This window comes from Somniosus microcephalus, chromosome 32 (assembly GCF_052327205.1).
Source record: "Somniosus microcephalus isolate GS21.2 chromosome 32, FLI_Smic_1.0, whole genome shotgun sequence".
Classification (NCBI taxonomy): Eukaryota; Metazoa; Chordata; class Chondrichthyes; order Squaliformes; family Somniosidae; genus Somniosus; species Somniosus microcephalus.
Window position 1 is genome coordinate 21,852,313 of NC_141018.1, and position 14,174 is coordinate 21,866,486.

At 48.1% G+C, this 14,174-nt stretch overlaps 1 protein-coding gene across 3 annotated transcripts in view; it reads right to left on the reverse strand.

Annotated features, from left to right (window-relative positions):
• Positions 1-11,893: 11,893 nt before the first annotated feature.
• ppcdc (phosphopantothenoylcysteine decarboxylase) overlaps positions 11,894-14,174 on the reverse strand; it is a 109,480-nt gene continuing 107,199 nt past the window's right edge. For all 3 annotated transcript variants that reach the window (XR_015074360.1, XM_085972219.1, XM_085972218.1), the window contains one exon: positions 11,894-12,038. Coding sequence is in view for 2 of the 3 variants with exons in the window: in XM_085972219.1 (XP_085828345.1) it covers positions 11,956-12,038 (83 nt within the window). In the remaining variant the exon portion in view is untranslated. The remainder of the gene's footprint in view (positions 12,039-14,174) is intronic.

A 14,174-nucleotide genomic window follows, 5' to 3' on the forward strand; every position in this document is an offset into this window, starting at 1 on the left:
AATGTCTCTTTCTTTGGCTTGGTGTCAAGTTTTGGCTGATTGTGCTCTTGGGACATTTTGAAACTTACAAACCCACTTGGCCCGGGGAAATGGGCATTTCCTTGGACTTGTGGGCAGTGAAAGGGTTGATATGCCAGTCACAGCATTTAATTTTATGTTGAGATTGTTGGCTAATGTGAATGGTGAGATGGAATCTAGATTTACCCAACATCTTGCTAACACTACACTGGAATTTGTGATCATCCTTGAAAGTACTTGTCACTACTTTTATTGAAGGTAACCTTTAATATGAAGATTATTAAGGGAAAATAAGTCATTGGTGAAGAATGTATAACAGCAATAAGAAACAACAACTTCTGAATCTGTATAGTGCTTTTAATGTAGTAAAACATCCCAAAGCGCTTCACAGGAACATAAGCAGACACCGAACCACAGAAGGAGACATTATAATGGATAGGTGACCAAAAGTTTGGTCAAAGATGACATTTTAAGAAGCGTCTTAAAGGAGGAGAGGCAGAAAGATTTAGGGAGGGAATTCCATAACTTAGGGCCTAGACGGTCGAAGGGACGGCCACCAATGGTGGGGCGAAGGAAGTCGGGGATGTACAGGAGGCCAGAATTGGATGAACACAGATCTTGGAGGGTTGTAAGGCTGGAGATGACAGGATAGGGAAGGGTGAGGTCATGGAGGGATTTGAAAACGAGGATGAGAATTTTAAAATCGAGGCTTTCGGGGACCGGGAGCCAGTGGAGGTCAGCGAGCACAGGGGTGAGAAGTGAACAGAACTTGATGCGATTTGGGATACGGTTAGCAAAGTTTTGATTGCGCTCAAGTTTATGGAGGGTGGGAGACGAGCGGTCGGCCAGGAGAGCACTGGAATAGTCAAGTCCTGAGATGGCAAAAGCATGGATGAGGATTTCAGCAGCAGATGGGCTGAGGCATTTGATACTAGAGCTTAGATTCTGAGAAAAAGGGAAGTTAAAAAAAAACCAGTCTTGCATAGGCCACAATTGTTGTGCATGATCACTTCTGTTTGCTTTAGAAAAATAAGGAAACATCTTAACATGTCAGAGAAGGTGGAAGTTCTCTGAAACCTATTTTTGGTAAGGTTGATTCGGTACTTGTGGAAGGGGCATGTCCATGCTTTTTGTCTTTCTGGCCACTAAGCTGCATATCATGCTCCAGTAATTGTCATATCTCTGAAGCTACTGATACTAACAGATGTCCTCACTTGGGATGAAACCACCAATGAAGCAACAGTGTCCAAACAGCACTTTCCAAGCCTACAAGTCCTTGAAATTCAAATAGGAACAACCAGCGAGTAAAGAATATGAACATGACTGCAACTGCGTTACCTGGGCTCCATTGCCAGGACTCATTACCGTTAGCCAAATGCGCTCCACAGGCTGTAGTCTGGAGCCCTCTATTATAGAGGGCTATCTCCAGCTTTTTTTTGCACAACTGCTGAATGAAAATGAAATACTTGAGACCTTACTTAATGCTGTGAAGTTTATTTACTCTCCTATAATGAATTGATATTTTCATGTCTGTACCGCCTCCGTGCTCCCTTATTAACCATTACTTCCCTAACTAAGAGGGTGGACATATTGTTCGAGCTTAGTGAATGAACATACTAGCAGGTATTGAAGATGTCGCAAGTTGATTCACCTTCTTCACTCCCTCTGAAGAAGTGCCTTAGTTCAACCTGATGGCTTCCCCAAAGTTGACAAGAGCTTAGGATCTGACTCTTCTTCTTCTTAGGCAGTCCCTCGGAACCGGGTATGACTTGCTTCCACATTAAAAATGAGTTCGCAGGTGACTGATGAGTCCAATGCGGGACCTACAGTCTCTGTCACAGGTGGGGCAGACGGTGGTTGAAGGGGCGGGTGGGCGGGGCGCTTGGGTTGACGTGCGCTCCTTGCGCTTGGCTTCCGCTTGCTCCCAGCGAAGAGACTCGGTGTTCGGCGCCTTCCCGGATGCTTCTCCTCCACTTTGTGCTCTGGTCTTGGGCCAAGGATTCCCAGGTGTCAGTGGGGATGTTACACTTTTTCGAGGAGGCTTTGAGGGTGTCCTTGAAGCGTTTCCTCTGCCCACCTGGGGCTCTCTTGCCGTGCCGGAGCTCCGAGTAGAGCGCTTGTTTTGGATCTATGTGAGGAATCGCAGCAAGGTGCAGCATCTATGACTCAGCGCGTCACTTTGCTGTGCCTCGAAGGCACTTACTGATTTTTATCTAATATGTTTCCTTTTGCCTCTGTCCCAATCGTATCTCCCTGCTGCAGTGATCATGCCTCAGCTTGCTGATTGCTCGGCGTGTTTCGTTGACAGGTCTCTCGATCAATTAATTAGGCACTTTACAGCCTTCCGGACTCAATATCGAGTTCAACAATTTCAGATCATAACCTCGGCCCCTATTACATTTTTATATATTTTTTATCCACACCTGTTTTGTGCCCTTCCCCCTTTTTCTCTCTCCCACACGGCAGCAGTCTCTCATTCTGCCAGCGCATTTCACACTGCATCCATTTAATAAACATCTAGAGCCGTCTTTTGTCTCCACTAGTCCTATCACCATCTCGTCTGGTTTTGAATACCTCTTAATGTCTCTTCACTTCTCTTTTGTTCTTTCATCCCCATTTCCCAGCCCCCAAACTGACCTTTTAATCTGTTTCATTTCCTGTGCTTTTCTCTCAGTCCTGACGAAGGGTTTCGACCTGAAACGTTGACTCTGTTTCTCTCTCCATGGATGTTGCCTGGCCTGCTGAGTTTTTCCAGCGTTTGCTGTTGTTATTTCTCGATCAATTAGCTGGAATCCCAACTGGCCAGCCTACATTGCGAAAAGGTAAATCCAGCCACTGAGCTGCCCCGCCGGAGGCTGGGGAGACCACCTGAGATATATGCAAGTTACCCTGACCCTGTAAAATCAGCCAGAAGCACAGCACTGAGGTGACTGGGGCCTCCACCACAAGCAAACTGTGGCAGGATTTCACAAAGGCGAGAACCTCCCCCACCCTGTGTTAATTCTAGCTGCTTAACTCGAGCTGCAGGCTGAAGACATCAAGAGGTTCTTGTTTGTATCTTAGTGATTCATAAGAACATAAGAAATAGGAGCAGGAGTCGGCCATTCGGCCCCTCGAGCCTGCTCCGCCATTCAATAAGATCGTGGCTGATCTTCTACCTCATCTCCACTTTCCTGCACTCTCCCCATATCCCTTGATTCCCTTAATATTCAAAAATCTATCATTTTCATGTAGTCAACTGGATTTTTGACTGGTAACTTAGTCAAGTGGTTATTTCGGCAAAATTATTGTTGCCCTATGACCGCGACACTTGTAAAATGTGACGGTTTTGAAAGATGGATTTGTACTTAGATTGAAGGCTATTGATTGTGTGACTATGTAGGTCAGCGGACCTCTCGTGGCACTGCTCACGGTAAAGCCAGGCGATAGGCTTTTACAATGACTCGTGAGTTGTACCATTTAATGGACAATATATTATTCGGCTTTCGGGTTGGAGCTGTATTCAGGTCGGCCTCACCCTTCAAGGCCGGAAAGTCTCACCCCTTGTAAATTCTGAGATCAACTAGAGGTTCATGTTTTTTGCATATGAGGAGGGAAGTTTGCAGATTGGGAGGTGGTTGACTTTCTGGCTCGAGGTTAAAAGAAACCAGTATAATATGACTGCATTTTTGTTTTATAACACTATTGACTCTTTGAAGTGTAACAGATGTGTACTAGATGCAAGACTGTCTATATATGCCTTTCAGTTGAAAGTGATGTCCCTCCGAAGGCTTACACTTCCTCTTCTGTCTTGGTCTTGATATAAAGCTGTGGGGGCCTGCATCTGGCAGGCTAACCATCTGTTTAACTTGGGAGATATATTTCAAAGCAACTAAGGAACTAGGCACAGTTGAGGGAATTTTAACTCCCCCCCTCCCCCACCCGCTCGATTGAATCCGGGCAGAGTGGGGAGGGCAATTAAAATGGAGCAGAGGACAGAGTCTCTGGCTTCCCGACTGCATTTTAAATTGCTGGTGGAAAGAACACCCTCCCTAAGCTGGCTTGAGTCCTTCTCTAATTTTGCAGATGAGGTTCCAATGACATCATTGGGGTCCAACAGCAATATTAAGCCTGAACAGGGGAATGGTCGTGGCTTCCCTGTAAGGCGAGTGGATGTAGGACCAGAAGAGACCCAGGAAGGTCTTACAAAAATACTTTAAGGTACGTTGTGGGCCAGGAGGAGCAGGAGTGGCCCCTCTGGCCCCACATGGAAAATTTGGGCCTCCTTTGCTCCGGGCTTCTCTCCCTCTCCCCCCCGACCGTGATCCACATCGGACCGCCCCCCCTCCTGAAGACTTGCTTTAGTGCCAGGGACCATTCCCTCTGGCCCCTGGCGGTGGTCTCCTGCCAGCCGATTTTCACAGCCAAGGAGCCGCTTCCCACCAACTTCCAGACCGTTTTCCATCGGGAAATCGGCTTAATTAGGCCCGGCCGTTAAAATCCGCTGGGCCACCCCGCTGTCCCTCCCAGACAGTCTGGATGTTCGCTATGCTGCGTTCCCCCATCCGGAGCTTAAAATCGACCACCGAGGCAAGCTATCTTTACACATCACTGAGAACACGACCACACTGCATTTATATAGCACCTTTAACGCAGTGAAACGTTCCGAGGCTCTTCAGAGGAGCGTACAGTAATCAGACAAAAAATGGACACCGAGCCACTTAAGGCGATATTAGGACAGGTGACCAAAAGCTTGGTCAAAGAGGTAGGTTTTAAAGAGCGTCTTAAAGGAGGAAAGAGAGGCGGAGAGGTTTAGGGAGGGAATTGCAGAGCTCAGGGAGGTAGACAGCTGAAGGCACGGCCTCAAATAAGGGGAGGGGCGCGAGGTAACTGGGGATACGCAAGAGGCCAGAAATCTGGGAGGACATGGCAGAAGACAGAAGAGTGTGAATCCTGTTCCTAATTCCTGACCCATGTTTTGGTCACATATCTTAGAACATGCTATCAATACCCCCGCCCAACAAGCCACCCCACATCCTGGCAGCTCTGTTATCTTCTAACCAGACCTTGGTTGAAGTCTAAGTGTTGCAGTGAACCACAGGAAGATCTATCTAAAGTAAACAGTGATAACCACAAAGATCCCGGTGCACTGTCCTCCATCTGGCCTATTTATTTAAAAACTCTGGTTTCCCTTACACTCCATCATGCATCAGATAATCCTCCTGGAGTGCTTTCTCCCACATTAATGCAGAAGGGAGACCTGCAATGTGCTTTTCTTCCAGCGACATAGAGGATACTCTGTAGCGGATGATTCCTCTTTACTGTGGCTTCGACGCTCCGACGCACTGCCCTGCTCTTCAGACTGAGCCCTTATCTTCTTATTCCCTTTGAAAAGATCCAGATCCCCCTTTTATCTTCCTTTTCCCCCTGCCACAAATACGCGTTTCGATCCTGCTCCATTTGAAACTAGGCGCTTCTATTATACCAGTCGAAGTCTTGTGGCCAAGCACGCAGAGAGATATGTTGGCCTTTGTAGCGAGAGGGTTTGAGAACAGGAACAAGGATGTCTTGCTGCAGTTGTACAGGGCCTTGGTGAGACCACATCTTGAGTATTGTGTACAGTTTTGGTCGCCTTATCTGAGGATGGATGTTCTTGCCATGGAAGGAGTGCAGCGAAAATGCACCAGGCTGATACCTGGGATGGCAGGAATGACGTATGAGGAGAGATTAAGAACATAAGAAGTAGGAGCAGGAGTAGGCCATACGGCCCCTCAGGCCTGCTCCGCCATTCAATAGGATCATGGCTGATCCGAACCTAGACTCACGTCCACTTCCCTGCCCTCTCCCCGTAACCCCTCATTCCCTTGTCTGCTAGGAAACTGTCTATCTCTGTTTTAAATTTATTTAATGTTGCAGCTTCCACAGCTCCCTGGGGTAGCAAATTCCATAGATTTACTACCCGCTGAGTGAAGAAGTTTCTCCTCATCTCAGTTTTGAAAGGGCAGCCCCTTAGTCTAAGATTATGCCCCCTAGTTCTAGTCTCACCCATCAGTGGAAACATCCTCACCGAATCCACCCGATCAAGCCCCCTCACAATCTTATATGTTTCGATAAGATCGCCTCTCGTTCTTCTGAACTCCAATGAGTAGAGGCCCAACCTACTTAACCTGGGATTGGATTGGGTCGATTGGGCTTGTACTCGCTGGAGTTTAGAAGAATGAGAGGGGATCTCATTGAAACTTATAAAATTCGAACAGGATTAGACAGACTAGATGCAGGAAGGATGTTCCCGATGGTCGGGGAGTCCAGAACCAGGGGTCACAGTCTCAGGATAAGGGGTAAGCCATTTAGGACAGAGATGAGGAGGAATTTCTTCACGCAGAGTGGTGAACCTGTGGAATTCTCTACCACAGAAGGCAGTAGAGGCCAATTCATTAAATATATTCAAGAAGGAGTTGGATATATTTCTTAAGGCTAAAGGGATCAAGGGATATGGGGAGAAAGCAGGGACAGGGTACTGAATTTGGATGATCAGCCATGATCGCATTGAATGGCGGAGCAGGCTCGAGGGGCCGAATGGCCTACTCCTGCTCCTATCTTCTATGTTTCTATGAGTCAGGGCCTAGTGTAGGCTTCGGGTGAAGCAGGGTTACAGGGTGGGGGAATCATCGGAGCAGGCCACGCAAGTTTTTAGTAAGATTTATGGATAGTTAAGTAGCAAAACTTCCTGCAACTTGGGAAGCAGAGTTTAGTCGGTTGGAGCATTGAAGTTTCTCGCCAGTACAAGGCTGCGGAAGAGGGGAGGATACAAAACTTAGACACTGCAGCCCTGCCACTGGCAATAGGGTGTAATTGTAACATGATAAGTGACAGTTCCAATGTTCCCTTTAAGCTGCATGTCCGTGTCGTGCTGTAGAAGTCCCGCGCAGACAGCGAGCCGGTTTTTAAGTGCAAAAACAGCGCATGCACAGATTTTTCAATGGACCATGCAGCTCCTTAAAGGGGCCATGCAGGGCGGGAAAAAAAAATTAGAGGGAACATTGGGCAGTTCCCGTTATAAATATTTACATGGGATTTTTAAATAGAAAAACTTGACACAAAAGTGACAACAAAGAACAGGTTAAAATAGAATGCCCATGGCTGAGACGGGCCCTGTTAACTTTCTCTTTACTGACAGCTCTATACCAAATGCAGTAACATGGACCTTTTAGTGCCTCTTTTAGGAGAAGCATCCGGGAAGGCGCCGAATACCTCGAGTCTCTTCGGCCGGGAGCAAGCGGAAGCCAAGCACAGGCAGCACAAGGAGTGCACGTCAACCCAAGCACCCTCACCCACCCGTCCCTCAACCACCGTCTGCCCCACCTGTGACAGAGACTGTAGGTCCCGCATTGGACTCATCAGTCACCTGAGAACTCATTTTTAGTGTGGAAGCAAGTCATCCTCGGTTCCGAGGGACTGCCTAAGAAGACGACCAGGAGAAGCAGATCAACAAGATATATTTACTATTCCCTCATCTCTACCTCTGATGCCCTTGCCTCCAGCAAAACCTTTACTCTCTCCCATTCTTGCCTCCTTCTTCGCTCCCTCAATTGCAAGGGGTGAAGACTTGAGCTTATCTGGCGGACAACTGGTTTAGCCATCCATCACCAGATCTGTCTGGACCGTATTTAGCGCTACTGGGCCTCGCTCTCCTCTATCAAAGCCTTCCACTACACCAGGATCATCCTCGGGAGCAAACATAATCCCTAGCTTCCTTTCACCGCTACCGACCATCTTCTTAAACCTATTGCCCTTCCGCCCTCACCTCCAGCAAGTGTGAGGATCTCATGGATTTCTTCTAAGATTGAGACTATCCATTCAGCTGTCCCTGCTACTTTCTCCCCTTCCCTCACCTAGCCAAACACCAACCCCCCCCACCTGAACCCGCGTCTCTCTCATGCCCTCTCCGAGCTCATCTCATCACGAGACCCACCTCCTGCTGTGCCGACTCCTCTCCCATTAAACTCCTGACCACCCAACTTCCCTTCCTGGCCCCTACGCTAGCTGACATTGTAAATGGTTCCCACTCTTCAGGTACTGTCCCCCCTCCCGCCCTCAAAAACCACCACCACCATCACTCCCCTCCTCAAAAAAAAACCCACCTTCAGCTTCCCTGCCCGAGCAAACTACCACCCCAGCTCAAACCCCCCCCCCTTTTCTCTCTAAAGGTCCTGAACAAGTTGCCGTCTCCCAAACCCGTGCCCATCTTTCCCGCACTCCCTATTGAAATCTCTGCGATCAGGTATCCGCCCCTGACACAGCACTGCGACCGCCCCAGTGAAAGCTGCACGGCCACGAGCCATTCCACCATTTTCCGTTTTTTGTCGCATTAGCTTTAACTTTTCAGCCATATGATCGCTGCTGGAAGTCTAAGACGAGCTGAAAACAAAACCAAAAAAAAAAATACAGTCGTCTACTCTCAATTGAAAAGTTGCTCAATTCTAATTAGTTCCTTAATTCAATTTCCCCCCCCCCCCCCCCCATATAAAAAATAAACCTCCTGTTGTGCCAGCTGATATTCCTGGCTTGCTTTCACCATGTGCTACATCAACCATTTAATATTGTGAAATAACAACAGAAAATGCTGGAAAAACTCAGCAGGCCAGGCAACATCCGTGGAGAGAAATTAGAGTCAACGTTTCGGGTCAAACCCTTTGTCAAGACTGAAGGCCAGGCTGGGAGAGAACAAAAGAGAAGTGAAGAGACATTAAGAGGTATTCAAAACCAGACGAGATGGTGATAGGACTAGTGGAGACAAAAGACAGCTCTAGATTAGGTGTGAAATGCGCTGGCAGAATGGGAGACAGCTGCCACGTGGGAGAGAAAAAAAAGGGGGGGGGGAAAGGGCCAAAACAAAGGTGTGGATAAAAAATAAGTAAAAATGTAATAGGGGCCGAGGTTATGATCTGAAATTGTTGAACTCGATATTGAGTCCGGAAGGTTGTAAAGTGCCTAATCGGAAGATGAGGTGCTGTTCCTCGAGCTTACGTGGAACAATGCAAGAGGCCGAGGACGGTGAGGTCTGAGTGGGAATGGGGCGGTGAATTAAAGTGACAGGCCACCGGGAGCTCGGGGTCACCCTTACGGACTGAACGGAGGTGTTCTGCAAAGCGGTCACCCAATCTGCGTTTGGTCTCCCCAATGTAGAGGAGACCACATCGTGAGCAGCGAATACAGTATACTAGATTGCAAGAAGTACAAGTAAATCGCTGTTTCACCTGGAAGGAGTGTTTGGGGCCCTGGACAGTGGGAAGGGGGGAGGTAAAAGGGCAGGTGTTGCATCTCCTGCGCTTGCACGGGAAGATTTTGCTATCGATTTAATATTGTGATGTGGAAGCTTTAAAAGCAAGCCCATCATTAACTTTCTATGGACTTGGCAACCAGCCTGGGGCCCTGCATCTTACAGATGTCTTGCTCCCTGAGCAGCAGTGAAAGGTTGGATTGTAATAGCCCCTTTTCCTATCCGCTGTTGCTTTATGATGATGATCTTCTGTCAAACTTGCAAAAATTAACTTTCTGGCAGTTCTGCAGACAATATTCCGTTTTTTTTCCCGTCCCTAAATGCTTTACGTTATAATTCCCTCCACCCTCTTTAAACAATACTGATACACTATTCATATAAAACAGCACCTGCCCTTTAAGAGCTCCTTTGGACAAATATAGCTTCCCTTTTTGCAGGTGAGCGAATGCAGCATGATCCTGTCCTATAAGGGTAGGAGACTGTGCAAGGGGCAGTTTGAGAAAATTTGAGTATTAGAATAAAGCTCTTGCCCATAAATTTAGGCTGGAAGAAAACTGTACCCCTCCAGAGACTTGAGCACAAAAATCCAGGCTGGCTCTTCAGTGCAGTGCTGAGGGAGCGCTGCACTGTCGGAGGGCATTCAATCTCGGGATGTGGGCATCGAGCAGTATTTCGAGGAAGAACAGGGGGAGCTAACCCCGGTGACCTGGGGCCAACATTTATCCCTCAACCAACATCACTAAAACAGATTATCTGGTCATTATCACATTGCTGACCCTTGCACCAGGGAGGCAACACACCATCCTGGAGTCTCGTTTGCGGCCGCAGAAATGTCTATCTATTCCCCTTACAATAGAATCCCCTATTACTATAGCTCTACCCCTCTTTTTCCTCCCGTCCTGTGCAGCAGAACCACCCCTGGTGCCAGGAAGTTGGCTGCTGCTGCTTTCCCCTGATAAGCCATCTCCCTCAACAGTATTCAAAATGGCATATCTGTTTGAGAGGGGGATGTCCACAGGGGACTCCTGCACTACCTGCCTGCGCCGACTACTCTGCCTGTTGGTCACCCATTTTCTTTCTGCCTGTGCAACCTTTACCTGCGGTGTGACCAACTGCTTAAACGTGATATCCATGACGTCCTCAGCATCGCGAATGGTCCAGTCTGTATCCAATCGCAGCCCCAGCGCCGCAATGCGGTCTGCCAGGAGCTTGCTGTGTGCAAATTGGTTGCCGCGTTTCCTACATTACAACAGCGACTCCACTTCAACAGTACTTCAATGGGTGCAAAGCGCTTTGGGACGTCCCGAGGTTGTGAACTGCGCCTTATGAATGCAAGTTCGTTCTTTCTTTCACTAACCAGGCAGGGGTCCAGCAAAAGGGATCCTCTGCCCGCTTATCCCCAGCCCTCACACTTACAGTCTGCGTTGATGGGACTGATCCCGGCAGCTGGAAAATCTGCCCTTATACTTCAGGTGCATGTTTGGCTAGTTTAAAAATTCTTTCACCTCGAGTACAGTCTCACATCACATACAGGGCCGCTAGGAGACCATTGGAAAACCGAGCACTTGTTTTGAGGAAATGCAAGATAAAGTCGTAGTACAACATGACGACTTATCAGTTTTTCCAAACACAGTGAACGCCTCGGACCATAAACGTTAACAGCTGTTGTTCTTAAAACCCCATTAAATATAAAAAATCTTAATATCTTTCAGACTCAACGTGCTAATCTGTCATCTTAAACTGCTAATTGCAACTTCTAGGGGCACATAGAAACATAGAAGATAGGAGCAGGAGTAGGCCATTCGGCCCGTCGAGCCTGCTCCGCCATTCAATGAGATCATGGCTGATCATCCAAATTCAGTACCCTGTCCCTGCCTTCTCCCCATATCCCTTGATCCCTTTAGCCTCAAGAAATATATCTAACTCCTTCTTGAATATATTTAATGAATTGGCCTCTACTGCCTTCTGTGGTAGAGAATTCCGCAGGTTCACCACTCTCTGGGTGAAGAAATTCCTCCTCATCTCTGTCCTAAATGGCTTACCCCTTATCCTTAGACTGTGACCCCTGGTTCTGGACTCCCCGACCATCGGGAACATCCTTCCTGCATCTAGTCTGTCTAGTCCTGTTAGAATTTTATAAGTTTCAATGAGATCCCCTCTCATTCTTCTAAACTCCAGCGAGTATAAGCCCAATCGACCCAATCTCTCCTCATATGTCATTCCTGGGTGAATTCAGCACGTCCTCAGGTATGGCCATTAAACAGCCCAAGGGTGCGACAGTTATGCCGCTCATCGGTGCTACATGCTCACAGTCTGATGTATGTACCTGCGGCAACATCTCACCTCAGAGAGGAAGATTCATAGAGGCTGCTTGGGGTTTGTAGCCTTCCGGCAGAATTCCGGCTGGATTTTGAGACGGTTGCGGGGAAAATATTCCAACCAGCAGAAATTTTTTTTGGCAGCAGCCCTTTCACAACCCCTCAGGCTGATTTTCAATCGTTTGGGTTTCAGTAACCGAGAAGGAATAATGATGCTTGAATAGGATAATAAACTACAAACCGATTGCGATTTTGCCTCGGTTAACGGAGTCCATTAAGATAGAGATGCTGCATAAAATGGGAGCACTACATTTAATTTTGAGGAGGTGGGTTTCTTTTCAAAGTTGGCCCTGGTGCTCGCTAAGGCAGTAGCCGGGGAGACTGTTCCAGGCACTCGTGTACTTTGTCTACGATTGTCGATACCTCTGCCATTGCCCCGTAACCTGCAACGGAAACAAAAACACACCAGTTACACAAGTACGACGTCATATACCATTAACCTGCAAATACACAGCAACTTTACACATTGGTGTCGTGTAGCCCCAAATGAGAACTTTTCTGCAGAAATACAAGCAGCTGAGACAATGGGCTGGATTTTCATTGAGAAGTCGGGTTGGAGGCGGGACTACAACTTTCGGGGTTGTAGTCCCGCCTCCACTGAGTTCTAGCCAAACCACGCGATTTTCACTTGATTGACCTTGTTGAGCCCGCCCAGCGGGCTCAGAAGGCCAATTAAGGGCCAACCGGCAACAGGTGACGTCACAGATTGACATTTCATCTGTCAAGACCTTTTGACAGATGAAATATCAGCGTTTCACAGCTGTTTGAAGCTGTCAAACACTGGCAATCTGTACTACAAGTTAATTCCTTCCTCTCAGGATGATTTAGAGATCTCCCCGGAACAGAAAGCTGAATGCTGCAATTTTTGGCAGCTCGCAGCCATTCTGCTTTCTGTGCCGGTGAGATGAGGGACTCCCGAGATCTGAAGGAAGAAAGGCTGTAAAGGTAAGTAAAGGTAAGTAAAACTTCTTTAAACACTTTACACACACCAAACACACTTACCTTTGCACTCATGCACACATCACTCACCTGAACACCGGACATCTTGAACCCTCCAAGCCCTTCAGCCCGATGGCCCGCCTCGCTAACTTGGCGTGGTTTGGAGCTGTCGGGAATCCCACACTTCAACAATAAAAATAGGGATTAGGCTAAAAACTGCCTGTTAACTACCTGTTAACAGGCAGTTAATTGGCACTAATCCCCTTCCCGCCTCGAGGAGGCGGGTCCCAGTGCGGGGCGGGTACCCGCCTCCTTTGAAACTGGCATGGAGGAGGGTTGGGGGTGGGATGGGTTCGTGCCCCCCCCGATTTCGGGATTTTAACACCCCCGCACGCCTCCAATCCCGCCTCCATGGCCCAATGAAAATCCTGCCCAATGCGTGGAACTGTAAGATGGCACAGCAGAGTTCCCACTAAGGTGCGCCGCACGCAAGCGGTCTGGGAGTTCCCGCGCAGGCCGCTCACAGGCCTTTTTACATTTTAGACACGGCGCGGGCGCAAAAATTTGAATGGGCTGCGCAGGAGGCGGTGCAACTTATGCGGGGGGACACTGCTTGCCAGTTCCATATATTGGCCATCTCAAGCAGGCATCTTTAAAGGAAGCTCCGAGGCTTGGGCCTTGAAAGAGTTGAAAGGACTAAAATAAGGGAATTTAGGAACCAAGCATATATCCACTGTACATGTCCCAAAGGGAAGTATGGTGGAATGTGGCCAAATGGTCAAACTGTCAGCTGCTACCTGACTAATGGGCACAAACCGTCAGCTAATAATTGAATAATGTGGTCAAATGGTCAAACTGTCAGCTGCTACCTGAATAATGTGCCCAAACTTTTAGCTACCAATTGAGGAATGTGGTAAAGATAACATATGGGGTCACAGGACTATGTTACGGTCAAAATGTGTACACGGGTCGCAGGAATTTGCACCCGAAATCAACTGCATGATGTAAGCCACGACTTAGAACAAAAAAACTGTATATAAGGCAGGGGATCTTAGCGATCGGAGAGCATTCATCCCAGCATGAGTGTCTCCCCTGTCGACTTGTAAATGAAGTTGCTTTACTGAACGAACCTCCAGACTCCGAGTGATTGATTGGGAATAAGGCGGACGTCGACCCTTTATATCAGAGGGTCCGTCTCGGGGAGAAGAAGCTCTCCCGGTTTACCCTTACAACTTGGCGTAGTCGGCAGGATCTACCGGACGGGCTGAGTAGAGACATTGTCTCCTCGTATCGAAGCCCAGGGCCGGAGATCCAATGAATCTAGGCGGTGTCCGGATACGTAAGTAAAGCAACTTGCGTGCATGCTAGGACACTAGAAATGAAAATGTCTGAATAAGTTGAGGAGCTCGGGTTATATAGGATTGGATATAGGGAGAATCCAATCTAGGCGGAGTTAAAACCGCATAAGCAGGGAAAGGTCCCTGAAGGTCCGGGGGAGTCCTGGAGGTAACAGGTCCAGTGGAGTCCCGGAGGTAACAGGTCCGGGGGAGTCCCGGAGGAGTCCCGGAGGTAACAAACGA